Here is a 13431-nt window from a genome sequence, read left to right as displayed (position 1 = left end):
AGCTGCCTGTGAAGAGTTCAAGCACATCTCGCTTATTTTAAAATGTCTATAAAATGTATTGTTCAGCAGTCTCACTACTGTGCTATTTCAGTACCAATGGTTCCAGTTGTGCAATGTATGGTACCTGCTCTAGGATGGCACCAATAAGACCTAATGATACTTGGGGTCTAGCAGTACTGCCTGTTGAATTTTGTGTATATTATTTAAAAAAAACATTTTTTAAATAAATGACTGATGTTTGTACTGAAGAGCCTTAGCATGGTTTGATTATAGTATATAGTTGTGAAAGAGTAATGATTTATAAATCACACTAATCAATCTTAGTGTCCTGGTTCCTCTCAAGGTTCCTTCCTCAAGGTCAAGTCTTTTTTATTGTCATTTCAACCATATACAGTTGGTACAGTACAAAAGTTAAAATGAAACAACATTTTTCCAGGACCATGGTGCTATATTAAATGTCAAGAGACCTCTTGTTGTCCGAGTTTTTCATTGCCACCATCACCTCCAGCTTGTTCATTAGGGATCTACATTTCTGTAAAGCTACTTTGTGACAGTCTCCATGTTAAGTGCTACATAAATAAAATGCAGTTGAATTCTGCAGATGTTATCGCACAGTTGATTTATATTTGATGAACTTAAAAATAGAAAAACAAATACTAATTGAAGCCTGTGCAAAAGTCTCAGGACTTAACTAATTAGGACTCATTAGGCACGTCAAGAACACGAACATTTCACAACAATGGGCTCCTCTGAGCAGCAAACTGAGGATATGAAAATGCAAACAAAATCAGAAGACGACGCTTAAAAAAAAAAAAGTACTTTCAAAGTGCTTTCAGCTCACAAGTTTCTCTGAAAGGTAAGGCAGTTAAGAGGAACTGTGGAAGTCAAGACAAGATCTGGAAGTCCTAGAAAACCCTCAGTTGAACTGGCTTTATGATGGGCAGAAAAGCAAAGCAAAACCCCTGTATGACACTTAGGACAAGCAGGAAGGTTCTGCTTACGTACATAGGAAAGGTGGTGCACCATTCTAGTGTACAGCATTGATCTACTTGGAAGAGTCATCGGAAGGAAACTTTAGGCTGGCTCCACACTAGAAGATAACCAGGCTGATTTTGGGTCTGATTTGCCCCTTCCGATAATCGTGGGGGCGTTCCTTATTTGAGGCTGGTCAGAAGCCATTATTTGTCCAAATAACCTTGTAGTATGAGGAGTTTACAGACAATCTTAAGGTCAATGACTGGATTGGAGCCTCCTTGATTTAGAATCAAAATTTCTAGCATGTTTGATATTTACAACTAGAAATCATGTAGTGTGAAAGGAACAGTGATTGAATATTGAGCAGAGAGTGAGCTGACTGGGAAGCGTCATGTTTAGCACGGCATCTCCAACTCTCCAAAGCAGTGGAAGGTCGGAGAATACTACAATAATGATCATGGGTTTCACTCTTTCCTCCATCTATGTACACAACAGTGTGTAGCAGTAGCTTGCAGTAGCTCACCTCCAGCTCATAATAAAAGGTCCTGAATCTTGATCAAATCGCCTGGTGTGTGGGCACATTGCAATTAAAATATATCAGTTAAATCTGTTATGTCTGTGGTCTCTGACATTTTAAAAATTGGTTAAGAGTTGAAAATCCTCTAGTGTGCACCAGACCTTACTTGCAACCCCATCAAAAAAAGTCTGATAAATGCAAAACCACGTGTAGACTCCATGCAGGAAAATCAGCAGGCCCGGATGGTGTTAGCCCCAGGGCCCTGAAGACCTGTGTCCTACAGCTAAGTGGAGTACTTCAGCATGTCTTCAACATGAGCCTGGGTCTTCAGAGGGTCCCCGTGCTGTGGAAGACGTCATGCCTTGTCCCTGTATCGAAGAAGCCGCGTCCTAGCGACCTCAAAGACTACAGGCCCATGGCATTGACGTCACACATTATGAAGACCCTGGAGAGACTCATCCTGGAGCAGATCCGGCCTATGGTCCAACCACTTCTTGACCCCCTTCAGTTCGCCTACCAGCCCCGTCTTGGAGTAGAGAATGCAATCATCTACCTGCTCAACAAAGTCTACGGACACCTGGACAAGCCAGCCAGCACTGTGAGGATCATGTTTTTTGATTTCTCCAGTGCTTTTGACACCATCCAGCCAGCTCTGCTGGGTGAGAAGTTGACAGCGATGCAGGTGGATGCCCCACTGGTGTCCTGGATTGTAGATTATTTGACTGGCAGACCACAGTACGTACACTTGCAGGGCTGTGTGTCAGACAGAGTGATCAGCAATACCGGGGCTCCACAAGGGACTGTCCTTTCTCCTTTCCTTTTCACTCTCTACACCACTGATTTCAACTACTGCACGGAGACCTGCCACCTCCAGAAATTTTCTGATGACTCTGCAGTGGTTGGACGCATTACCGGTGGTGATGAGAGCGAGTACAGGATGGTGGTGGACAACTTTGTCACGTGGAGCAGGAAGAACCACCTACAGCTCAACATGACGAAGACGAAAGAACTGGTGGTCGATCTGAAGAGAATCAGGGCTCCGGTGAACCCTGTTAACATCCAAGGGGTCAGTGTGGACATGGTGGAGGAATATAAGTACCTGGGGGTGTACTTGGACAATAAACTGGACTGGTCCAGAAACGTGGACAATATACAAAAAGGGCCAGAGCTGTCTCCATTTTCTGAGACGGTTAAGGTCCTTCAACACCTGCCGAATGATGCTGTGGATGTTCTATGAGTCTGTGGTGGCCAGCACCATTCTGTACGCTGTCGTCTGCTGGGGCAGCGGCTTGAGGGTGAAGGACACTAACAGACTCAATAAGATCATCAGGAAGGCCAGCCATGTTGTAGGCGAGGAACTGGACTCTCTGACAGTGGTGTTGGAGAAGAGGACACTGTTTTTATTTTGGACAATCTTAGACTGTCCTTCCCACCCTCTACATGAGGAGCTGATCAGCCACAGGAGCACGTTCAGTAAACGGCTGATTCTTCCACGCTGCACAACTGAGAGACAGGAAATCATTCCTACCAGTTGCAGTCAAGCTGTACGATGCGACTGTATAACTGTGGTACACTGTCTTACCATGTATACTGTATCCTTAACTCAGGTGCAATAATATATGAATCATTGTATATAAAATCACTTTATTTTGCTTTTACTTAAGTTATTGAACTTATTTAAATTTATTTTTATTTATTATTTTTAAGGACTATTTTATCTTCTATTTTTAGACATATTTACTTCTTCCTTAATTCAGGAGCTTGGTTGCAATTTTGAATTTCCCTCTGGGGATGAATAAGGTAATTCTGATTCTGAGATACAGCAGAGGCAGTTTGAAAATAGCATTTTGAATGCTTTTACTAATGAAGTAAAAATGGAACATTTTCTTTGGAAAAAAAGGATCAGCGTTTGATGAAAAGAACACTATTCCAACTGCTAATTATGGGGGTGGATCTATTAATCTTTGGAGTTGTGTGGTAGCTGGTGGCAGAGGAAACACTGCACAGATAGATGGAGAACCTCATATTTATGCTTCAAAAGCACACTTTGTGCATCAGTAACACCATGACGTCCACTCATATATAGTTATTGCCAAGTTCTAACTTGGTAGGGTGTATAAACCTTTGCGCATCATTTATTACTACATTTATAATTTAAATTACAAATTTTATTTAAGTTCATCAAAAGTTAAATGAAAATTTGCTGCTGATGTTGTGTTTACCTCTTTAAACTTAAAAAAAACCAAACAAACAAAAAAAGGAATTTGGCCAGGGGTGCCCAAACTTTTGCATTCAACTGGAAAAAGTCTGTAAAACGTCATTGCATGAACAAAGTGTAAGCAGTGTTTAATACCTAGGAATGTATTTTTTTATGGATATACAGGTTTAGCTATTGTTAAATATATAAACACGTTTTTCTGAAAATACTCCAGATTATTTACTACAAACTGAGAGACTATGCTTCTTAATAAATATAGGATGTAATAAGCGAGGTGTCCCCAAACTTTTGACATGCAGTGTATATGCAATAAAACACAAAACAATTAAGATGATAAATGAAGATAAGATCACTGATTAATAAATAAAACATACTTACCCATCATACACTTTATACAAATTTGGAAATTGTCCTTTAATCAGTACATCTGATCCAGGCCAGAAGAATGTCCCAGCTTTAAGGTCGTTGCTCATGGCCGTGAGCCATACCTACATGAGAGTTTAATCAGATAAAATGCAGTTGTTGGCATGAAATGTCTGGCTTCCCTGCAATTAACACATGGCATACCAGTGTAATGGGGGAAAAAAGGTAATGATATTTAAAATTGTTGTAATTATGACAGAGTATTAGGACCATTTTCATAAAAACACTGAACTGAGAGTGTAATATTTCAAGGAAAAAAAACCCTCAGAACTTTTGGGATAAAACTCGGAAATTTATGAGAAATAACGCCGATATTCTCCAAGATTAAAAGTCACAAATGGGGGGGGGGGGGAGCTCAGAAAGTTTTTTTTTGTTTGTTTCAAGGAACCAGATCACTTCACTTGCCAGTCTTTTATCCTTGATTGCACAATATAAAACAAAGTGCTAAGAGATTTTTAACTATATTTCCCAGAATGCACTACAGCTGGGAAACTGGGAAGCATGCGATCATTTCCAAGGTTTTTCTCTTGGAAATCTGTGACTTCTTAATCTTGCAATTCCTGACTTTTTAGACTTTTAGCCATAGATTGAGGACACCGAGGTGCACCACAGAATGCCACAGGAGGTCTTTTCTACCGGTGGCCATCAATCTGTATAATTCCTCCCCATTCTGTAGAAAGGACAGTTGAAACATTGGACAATGAGAACAATATCATCATGTGCAATATCACTTCTTAGTATCATGTGCAGTTAATATGACTTCTCAATATCACAAGCAACATTTCTATTCCATGTCATGTTAAAAGTTGTACTCCTGATAGCCACTAGATGGCACCAGAAACAGTCTGGCGTCACTTTCAAACCTCTATTATGAAGTTCACCCCCCCCACACACACACCCATTATCTGTAGCCGCTTATCCTGTTCTACAGGGTCGCAGGCAAGCTAGAGCCTATCCCAGCTGACTACGGGTGAAAGGCGGGGTACACCCTGGACAAGTCGCCAGGTCATCACAGGGCTGACACAGACACCCATTCACACTCACATTCACACCTACGGTCAATTTAGAGTCACCAGTTAACCTAACCTGCATGTCTTTGGACTGTGGGGGAAACCAGAGCACCCGGAGGAAACCCACGCAGATACAGGGAGAACATGCAAACTCTGCACAGAAAAGTCCTCACTGGCCACTGGGCTCGAACGCAGGACCTTCTTGCTGTGAGGCGACAGTGCTAACCACTACACCACCGTGCTGCCCCATATATATGTCACAAGTCTCCAGTTTTCTTTCTCTCTCTCTCTCTCTGAGCTGTGTGTACACACATTGGCACACTTGTATGTGTGGTCGAGCGTGTGTTCACATGCTTTGTGCCTAATTAAACAGACATCTCCAACAAGCAGCCAGGTTTCAGCACATTAAAGTGGCAGATTATGTTTTTATTTTTTTTTCCTGTCTTTTTTCCTGTTTCTGACATTGTGTAACAGCACAGGCACAAAAATAAAAGCTTTCATGTGCAATCATGAGGAATGTGCTGGATTCCTGAGAAACATCCCTTCCCCCTGTTTGAACTATGATGTTTTAAAAAGTAACGCACTGTCTTGAATTAAAGGTCATAGGCAACGATCGGAGGTGAAACGTAGAATATCAACTTTATTGTCTAGAAGAATGACCCAAAAAGCGAATTCAATCTTCCTTCAATCTTAAGGACAATGTAGATTACAATGTGGATTACCCCAAATAAATACCATGCTGAGAACACACACCTACAGTACTGTACAAAAGTCTTAGGCACATGTTTAAAAAAAAAAAAAAAGAAAAAAATCTGTAGACCAAAAATGGCTTTAAAAAATAATGAAATGAAATGTTAACATAAAAAAAAAAAAAATTTACCGTAAACAGCAGTAAGCCATAATAAATGAAACAAAGTCAATATTTGGTGTGAGACGACCCTTTGTTTAATAATAATAATAATAATAATAATAGTCTCAGGTACAGTTCATACAGTTTTATAAGGAATTGAGCTGTAGGTTTTACTGAGCATCTTACAGAACCAGCCACAGTTCTTCTGGACACTTTGACTATCTTACTTCTTAATTTTGCAGCAAAACCCAGTAGCTTCATTATGTTTTCTTTTTTAATCTGAAAAGTGCTCTCATGTAATATGCTGCTCAGGCACAAGCACTTTTTTCCTGCAACATTTAATTTTGTGCTGGAAAACAAAGGTTTGGAACTCTAAAATGTTTTTGTACTGACTTGATAATGTAGAATTCATAAAATAGAAATCTATAACAAAGCTTGTACCGAATAAAATAGGGTGCCTAAGACTTTTGCACAATGCTGTACATCCTGCTTCACATCCTTGTCTATGCACATTACAAGGTATGTTACAGCTGGCCTAATGACGCACAAAATATATAAACTGTGACGGTGGTAAAAAGAGAGGTGTGTCTGTAAGGGTAGTATCTCACTGGGCTGAGACAGCCTGCGACTAGTTGGAGACACAAAAATTGCATTAAAATATGCGATTTTCACTTGGAATCATACTGGATTGATATTCGCATATTTTATCGCAATTGTGTCTCCAACTAGTCGCAGGCTATCGCAGCCCAGTGGGATACACTCACACTTCCTGTCTCACGGAAACTGACCTGAGAAGGGTTCGTGACGGCTTTGTGACACCAGCGACACATTTGCGGCTATTTTGAGAGAAATTTTGTCGCACGAATTTTTTGAACATGTTCAAAATTTCAGCGACGAAGGAGCGGCACTTTGCAACTCATGCAAGGAAATTGAGAAGCCCCGTGAATGTTTCAAAAACACTTTTGAAACTGTCTCGCGAATGACGTTCGCAATTTGTCGCAAGCTGTCGCAGCCCAGTGAGATACTGGCTTAAACATTCTCTCAGGTGTAGATTAATTAATTATAGAATTCCAGATCCAATTAAGCCATGAAAGTTTACACTTAAATTCGTTAATAGCATTCTCACAAAAGAGGAAGCATTTTGTACGTCAAGATAAGGAGATGCACGAGTTTGTGCGCACGCACACGCATAGTTCCCCATGGAGGATTTCTTCCTCTTTGTACCCAATGTTTCTCCAAGTCCAAAGTGTTCTTTGAATACATAAATGAATGACTAAACAAAGCTTATATACTCATCGAGTTACTTATAAACTGAAACATTTCTGCAGATTGCAGTTAAATATCCAGTCAACCAAAGTATGTTTGGTCATTTATTCTGTCAGCACAAAGGCGTCCCATTCACCAGCATGTATCAGGAGTTTTCTAGAAATATTCTGGATTTTTTTCTCTCTCTGCTGGTTAAGACTTTCTTGTTAAAGTTTAAACCTCTGCATTTAAATGAAAGGTTCTATAGCTATTGTGCACAGAAATATAAGCAGCACTGCCTTTCCCTAACAGCTTCAGTACTGTATTGCATTTAAACCATAAATAAAGACCTGTGTGGTATTACATTATAATAAAAGTACATGTAGTTTATGCATTTAATACATGGCCCAACTTGTACAACTCTATGTGCAGTAAATTCCAGAAATAATGGCCCTTTTAAGTAAATCTCATCTCATCCCATTATCTCTAGCCGCTTTATCTTGTTCTACAGGGTCGCAGGCAGGCTGGAGCCTGTCCCAGTTGACTACGGGCGAAAGGCGGGGTACACCCTGGACAAGTCGCCAGGTCATCACAGGGCCTTTTAAGTAAATTTAAAGCAAAAATTTGTATATAAAATGAATAACACAGGTACAGTGTCTTGTAAAAGTATTCCTCCCCCTTAGTGTTTCTCCTATTTCGTTGCATTACAAGCTGGAATTAAAATGGATTTTTGGGAGGTTAGCACCATTTGATTTACACAATATGCCTACCACTTTAAAAGGTGAAAATTGTTTTTTTGTCTTCTTTTTTTTATTATTGTGAAACAAACAATAATTAAGATTAAAAACAACACCACCACCCCAGAAATCTGGAGTGTGCATAGGTATTCACCCCCCCCCCCCCCCCCAAGTCAATACTTTGTAGAGCCACCTTTTGCTGCAATTACAGCTACAAGTCTCTTGGGGTATGTCTCTATTAGCTTAGCACATCTAGCCACTGGGATTTTTGCTCATTCCTCAAGGCAAAACTGCTCCAACTCCTTCAAGTTAGATGGGTTGCGTTGGTGTACAGCAATCAAGTTATGCCACAGATTCTCAATTGGATTGAGGTCTGGGCTTTGATTAGGCCATTCCAAGACATTTAAATGTTTCCCTTTAAACCACTCCAGTGTAGCTTTAGCAGTATGTTTAGGGTCATTGTTCTGCTGGAATGAGGACCTTCATCCCAGTCTCAAACCTCTGGCTGACTCAAACAGGTTTTCCTCCAGAACTGCCCTGTATTTAGTGCCATCTATCTTTCCTTCAGTCCTGACCAGCTTTCCTGTCCCTGTAGATGAAAAATATCCCCACAGCATGATGCTGCCACCACCATGCTTCACCATAGGAATGTGTTCTCAGGGTATTGGGTTTGCACCATCCATGGTATTTCCCATACATGGCATTTCCCACGATGGCCAAAAAGATCAATTTTAGTTTCACCTGATCAGAGAATGTTCTTCCATGTGTTTGGGGAGTCTACCACATGCTGTTGGGGAAACTAAAAACATGTTTTCTTATTATTTTCTTTAAGCAACGGCTTTTTTTTCTAACCACCCTTCTATAAAGCCCCGCTCTGTGGAGCGTACGGCCTAAAGTGGTCCTATGGACAGATACTCCCATCTCCGCTGTGGATCTCTGCAGCTCCTTCAGTGTTATCTTTGATGTCTTTGTTGCATCTCTGATTAATGCCCTCCTTGCCTGGTCTGAGAGTTTTGGTGGGCGGCCTTCTCTTGTCAGGTTTGTAGTGGTGCCATATTCTTCCCATTTTGCTATAATGGATTTAATGGTGCTCCCTGGGATATTCAAAGTTTGGGATTTTTTTCTTTTCTTTTTTTTTTTAATAACCCAACCCTGATCTATACTTCTCCACAACTTTGTCTCTGACCTGTTTGGAGGCTCCTTGGTTTTCATGTTGCTTGCTTAGTCGTGTTGCAGAGTCAGGGTCCTTCCAGAACAGGCTGATTTATAGACACCATGTGAGAGATCAGGTGACACTAAGATCCACCTGTGTGCAATCAACTAATTATGTGACTTATGAAGTGAACTGGTCGGACCAGCTCTTATTTAGGGGTTTCGTACGAAAGGGGGTGAATACTTATGCACACTCCAGATTTCTGTTTTTTCATCTTCATTACTGTTTGTGTCACGATTTAAAAAAAACAAAACAAAACAAAAAAACCACCTCCTTTAAAGTGGTAGGCATGTTGTGTAAATCAAATGGTGCTAAACAGGACAAACACCAAGGGGGATAAATACTTTTGCAAGACACTAATTAGTATTAGCTTGCGCTTGCCTTGTTTTGCTGAACACACCATTTTTTTTCAAACATAGTGTGAAAGAAGAACATTTTTCTTCATATTTTCAGGCTTGAGCACATGGACTGCCTTGTTCGATTCAGACAGTTTTAATAAAGTTTAAATCTGGTTGCCAACTCCGAATATGGATCAAAGAACATGAGCTTGTTTGAACTAGTTTGTAATTTATTAATTGCCATAATAATAATAATAATTATTATTATTATTCAGCATTTTTCATTCTATCAACACAGAGCCAGCCTGGTTGTGATCTGCTGTAGCAAATTAGAGAGCAATTAAAAAAGACAGAAAACTTTCTAAATAAATAAATAAATAAATAAATAAATACATACGGCGGCACGGTGGTGTAGTGGTTAGCGCTGTCGCCTCACAGTAAGAAGGTCCGGGTTCGAGCCCCGTGGCCGGCGAGGGCCTTTCTGTGCGGAGTTTGCATGTTCTCCCCGTGTCCCCGTGGGTTTCCTCCGGGTGCTCCGGTTTCCCCCACAGTCCAAAGACATGCAGGTTAGGTTAACTGGTGACTCTAAATTGACCGTAGGTGTGAATGTGAGTGTGAATGGTTGTCTGTGTCTATGTGTCAGCCCTGTGATGACCTGGCGACTTGTCCAGGGTGTACCCCGCCTTTCGTCCGTAGTCAGCTGGGATAGGCTCCAGCTTGCCTGCGACCCTGTAGAAGGATAAAGCGGCTAGAGATAATGAGATGAGATGAGATAAATAAATACCCTCCATACCAGGAAAAGTATCTGAGATGTAGTGTAAAATCAATCATCACTTGATGGGCTTTTTCACAGCTTGTGAAAAAGCTAATGGCTGTTGTGTAGAATTACGACACGGCGAATATCGGTTTCCTCTGGTTATGAGGATGTATGAATCTTTCCACAAGATAGAAACAAAAAACTTCCAAAATCAACACAGGAAGAAAACACTACAATACTGTATTGGTCTCAGGATTTTAGCATATGATCGAGAAACCTAAGAATATGACCTCATATTTACAGTATCTAGCCCTCTGTTTTGAAGAGTGGTGCAAAATTTTTCTGCGAGTATTCTCACCACAGAGGGATTCTTCAAATAATGATTGTGGAATCCTATGTAATTGAAGCCAGTGTTTTCAATCTGGCATTACAGGAAAACATTTACAGTGCCTCCACACGTCTAAACTCAAAATGTTACTGTAATTACTGGTTTGCACAAACTTACTGGTTCACCATGATACCAAACTGGATTAAATTTCTCTTTTCCTTTCAAACTGAAGGTGGCGTTCTGGTTAACATCATACATCTTATTGTCCACAATCCCATGTGACTCTGGATACAGACCCTGTAAAAAATATATTAATATTTATGTATCTATTTTTGTCATACCCAATCAGAATTTATTTTTAAACAGTACATTTTTATCATTTTTTTCCCAACTAACATGCATATATGCTCTCTACTTACTGTTACAATGGTGTAATGGTTGGGGAAGGTCTTTGAAGGATAACTAGGACGCATATATTTTGCAGAAGTTCCACATTTTCCTGAAAAGGCAATGTAAAATGCTTTCCTCCATTTTTCCTAATAACTTTTTATTCTATCCACATTCACTAGATATGAGCAATCATGCACTCTGATTGGCTACTCTACTACTAGGCTATCAGCTCATATACCGTGAGTAGAGAAAAACAAAGTGGCAGCGCGTATTGCTGAACCAACAGAGGATGAAATAAAAACTCTACTCGAAAACAAAACCCCAAAAATTATCAAGTATTTAAAAGAAACAGAAACAGCTAAAAGAATATCGTCTCCCCTCAAATATCTCCTGTTCCACACTTCAGCCCAGTCAGTGACGGTAATGCACATTTAAGTTCGTTTGCCAACTGCCAAAATCCCTAAAGAAGAAGAAAACCTAAATATAATAAAAAAAAAAGCAGCAACAAAATATGGAATAAAATGTATTTCATGGTAAGAATGTAATTTTTTTTCAAGAATTATTATAGCATTTTTCACAAATTGCGACTGTCATTTTGCTGGTTTGTTTACATTCTAAGTGGTAGTGATTTTGTTGGACAAGTTTTTATTTATCGAATTTGCAAAAAATAAAAATGCTGTTTCTCAAAATCCAGTGAATGTGGATAGAATAAAACAGTTATTCCACTCAATCTCGGTGTACATGGCTTATAGCCAACTTGGCGCTACATGCCTCATCGGCCATCAGCTCATGTATGACTTGATTTCATGGAATAACTTAAATATCCTTGAAACAATAACCGGTTGTTTGGTTGCATATTAATTTTAGACGAATAAAAACTTTTCAAAAAGGATCACCAGAGGCAGTGAAGTCTTTCCATATTTATTTCCACAAAGCCACTCATAAGCCATAAATTAATACATACTTAGCTTTTTGATGGTTGGCAGTAAGTCTCCATAAACATTCAAGTACTCTGCTCTGAAGCCATCCAGTGATATTAGAATTAGTGGTGGTTTGGAAAAACTGTCAAAACAAAATGAATAAAATCAATGCAGTTTGCTGCTATATATCTACAATTAATAACAATATTACAGAATAAAGATGTTGCGCTGACGAATGATTTCGTCTTTTTGAATAAGCTACTGAATCGAATGAGTCAGGACTCATTACTGCCATGGACCAAGTCGTTCCTTTCTTTAAGTCGCTGCTTTGCAGTTACTAATCAGGGCTGTACCTTGTGGACCCAAGACTGACTCGAACATGAACAGAAAACCTTATCAGGGCTTTTGCTCATGTTATATTATTCAAGAGAAGTTCAACATATATTTTTGACAATTATTGCAAAAGAAACTGACTGAACATACTGTATATGCCTTAAGGAATTCTGAGACTGAGCAAAAGAGCCAAGAGAGAACCTTATGAGAATGAGGAGAACAACTTACATTCTGAACTTAACCAGTAATAACATCAACCAGTGACATACTGTTCCCTCTGAATATATTGGAACAATAAGGCCAATTCTATTTCATTTGCTATACACTATATGCTAAAGACATTTGGGTTAGAGATCAAAAGATGAGTATGAGACAATAGATCAGCATTTCAGATTTCATTTTCTGATATTTTCCTCTAGATGTGTTAACAACCTGGAACATGGCACCTTTGGTGGCAGACCACACAATCTTTAGGTGAGCAAAATTATCGAAACAGTCTTAAAGCAAACAACATTTAATATTTGATTGCATATCCCGTGCTTACAATAACTGCATCAAGCTGGTGACTCACAGACAATCACCAAACTGTTGCATTCTTATTTTGTGATGCTTTTCCAGGCTTGTAGCACAGCTTCTTTCAGTTGTTTGTTTTGGGGTTTTTCTCCCTTTAGTCTCCTCTTCGGGAGGTGAAATGCTGTTCAGTTGAGTTAAGGTCTGGTGATTGACTTGTCCAATCTAAAACCTTCCACTTTTTTTGCTTCATGAAGTCCTTTTTAGTGTTGGCAATGTGTGCTGGGTCATTGTCTTGCTACATGACTCTTCCTCCCAAATAGATTGGATGCATTTCTTTGTAAATTGTCACAGAATGTTCCTGTAGACTTCTAAATTCAATCTGCTGCTAACATCATGAGTTCTATCGTCAATAAAGATTACTGAGCCCGATTTAGAAGCAGCCAGGCAAGCCCAAGCCATGGATTATATCCATCGTGCTTCACCCATGAGCTTGTATGTTTTGAATCATGAGCAGATCCTTTCTTTCTCCACACTTTGTTAAAGGTTAATCTTAGCTCCAGAAATTGTGTCTCACACCTCTGGATTTCTTTGTGAATTCCAATCTGGTTTTCTGATTCTTACTGCTGATGAATGGTTCGTTCTTTTGGTATGGCCTATATATTTC

At 39.6% G+C, this 13431-nt stretch overlaps 1 protein-coding gene across 2 annotated transcripts in view; it reads right to left on the bottom strand.

Moving 5' to 3' along the window:
• The window catches only part of enpp1 (ectonucleotide pyrophosphatase/phosphodiesterase 1), a 122757-nt gene that overhangs the window by 48424 nt on the left and 60902 nt on the right, over nt 1-13431 (bottom strand). For both annotated transcript variants that reach the window (XM_060914219.1, XM_060914220.1), the window contains 4 exons: nt 11966-12063; nt 11031-11110; nt 10789-10908; nt 4089-4198 (listed from right to left, as the gene is read on the bottom strand). In XM_060914219.1, coding sequence (XP_060770202.1) covers nt 4089-4198; nt 10789-10908; nt 11031-11110; nt 11966-12063 — 408 coding nt within the window. The remainder of the gene's footprint in view (nt 1-4088; nt 4199-10788; nt 10909-11030; nt 11111-11965; nt 12064-13431) is intronic.

Source organism: Neoarius graeffei, chromosome 2 (assembly GCF_027579695.1).
Source record: "Neoarius graeffei isolate fNeoGra1 chromosome 2, fNeoGra1.pri, whole genome shotgun sequence".
In the NCBI taxonomy this organism is placed as follows: domain Eukaryota; kingdom Metazoa; phylum Chordata; class Actinopteri; order Siluriformes; family Ariidae; genus Neoarius; species Neoarius graeffei.
This window is presented reverse-complemented; position numbering and strand designations above follow the sequence as displayed.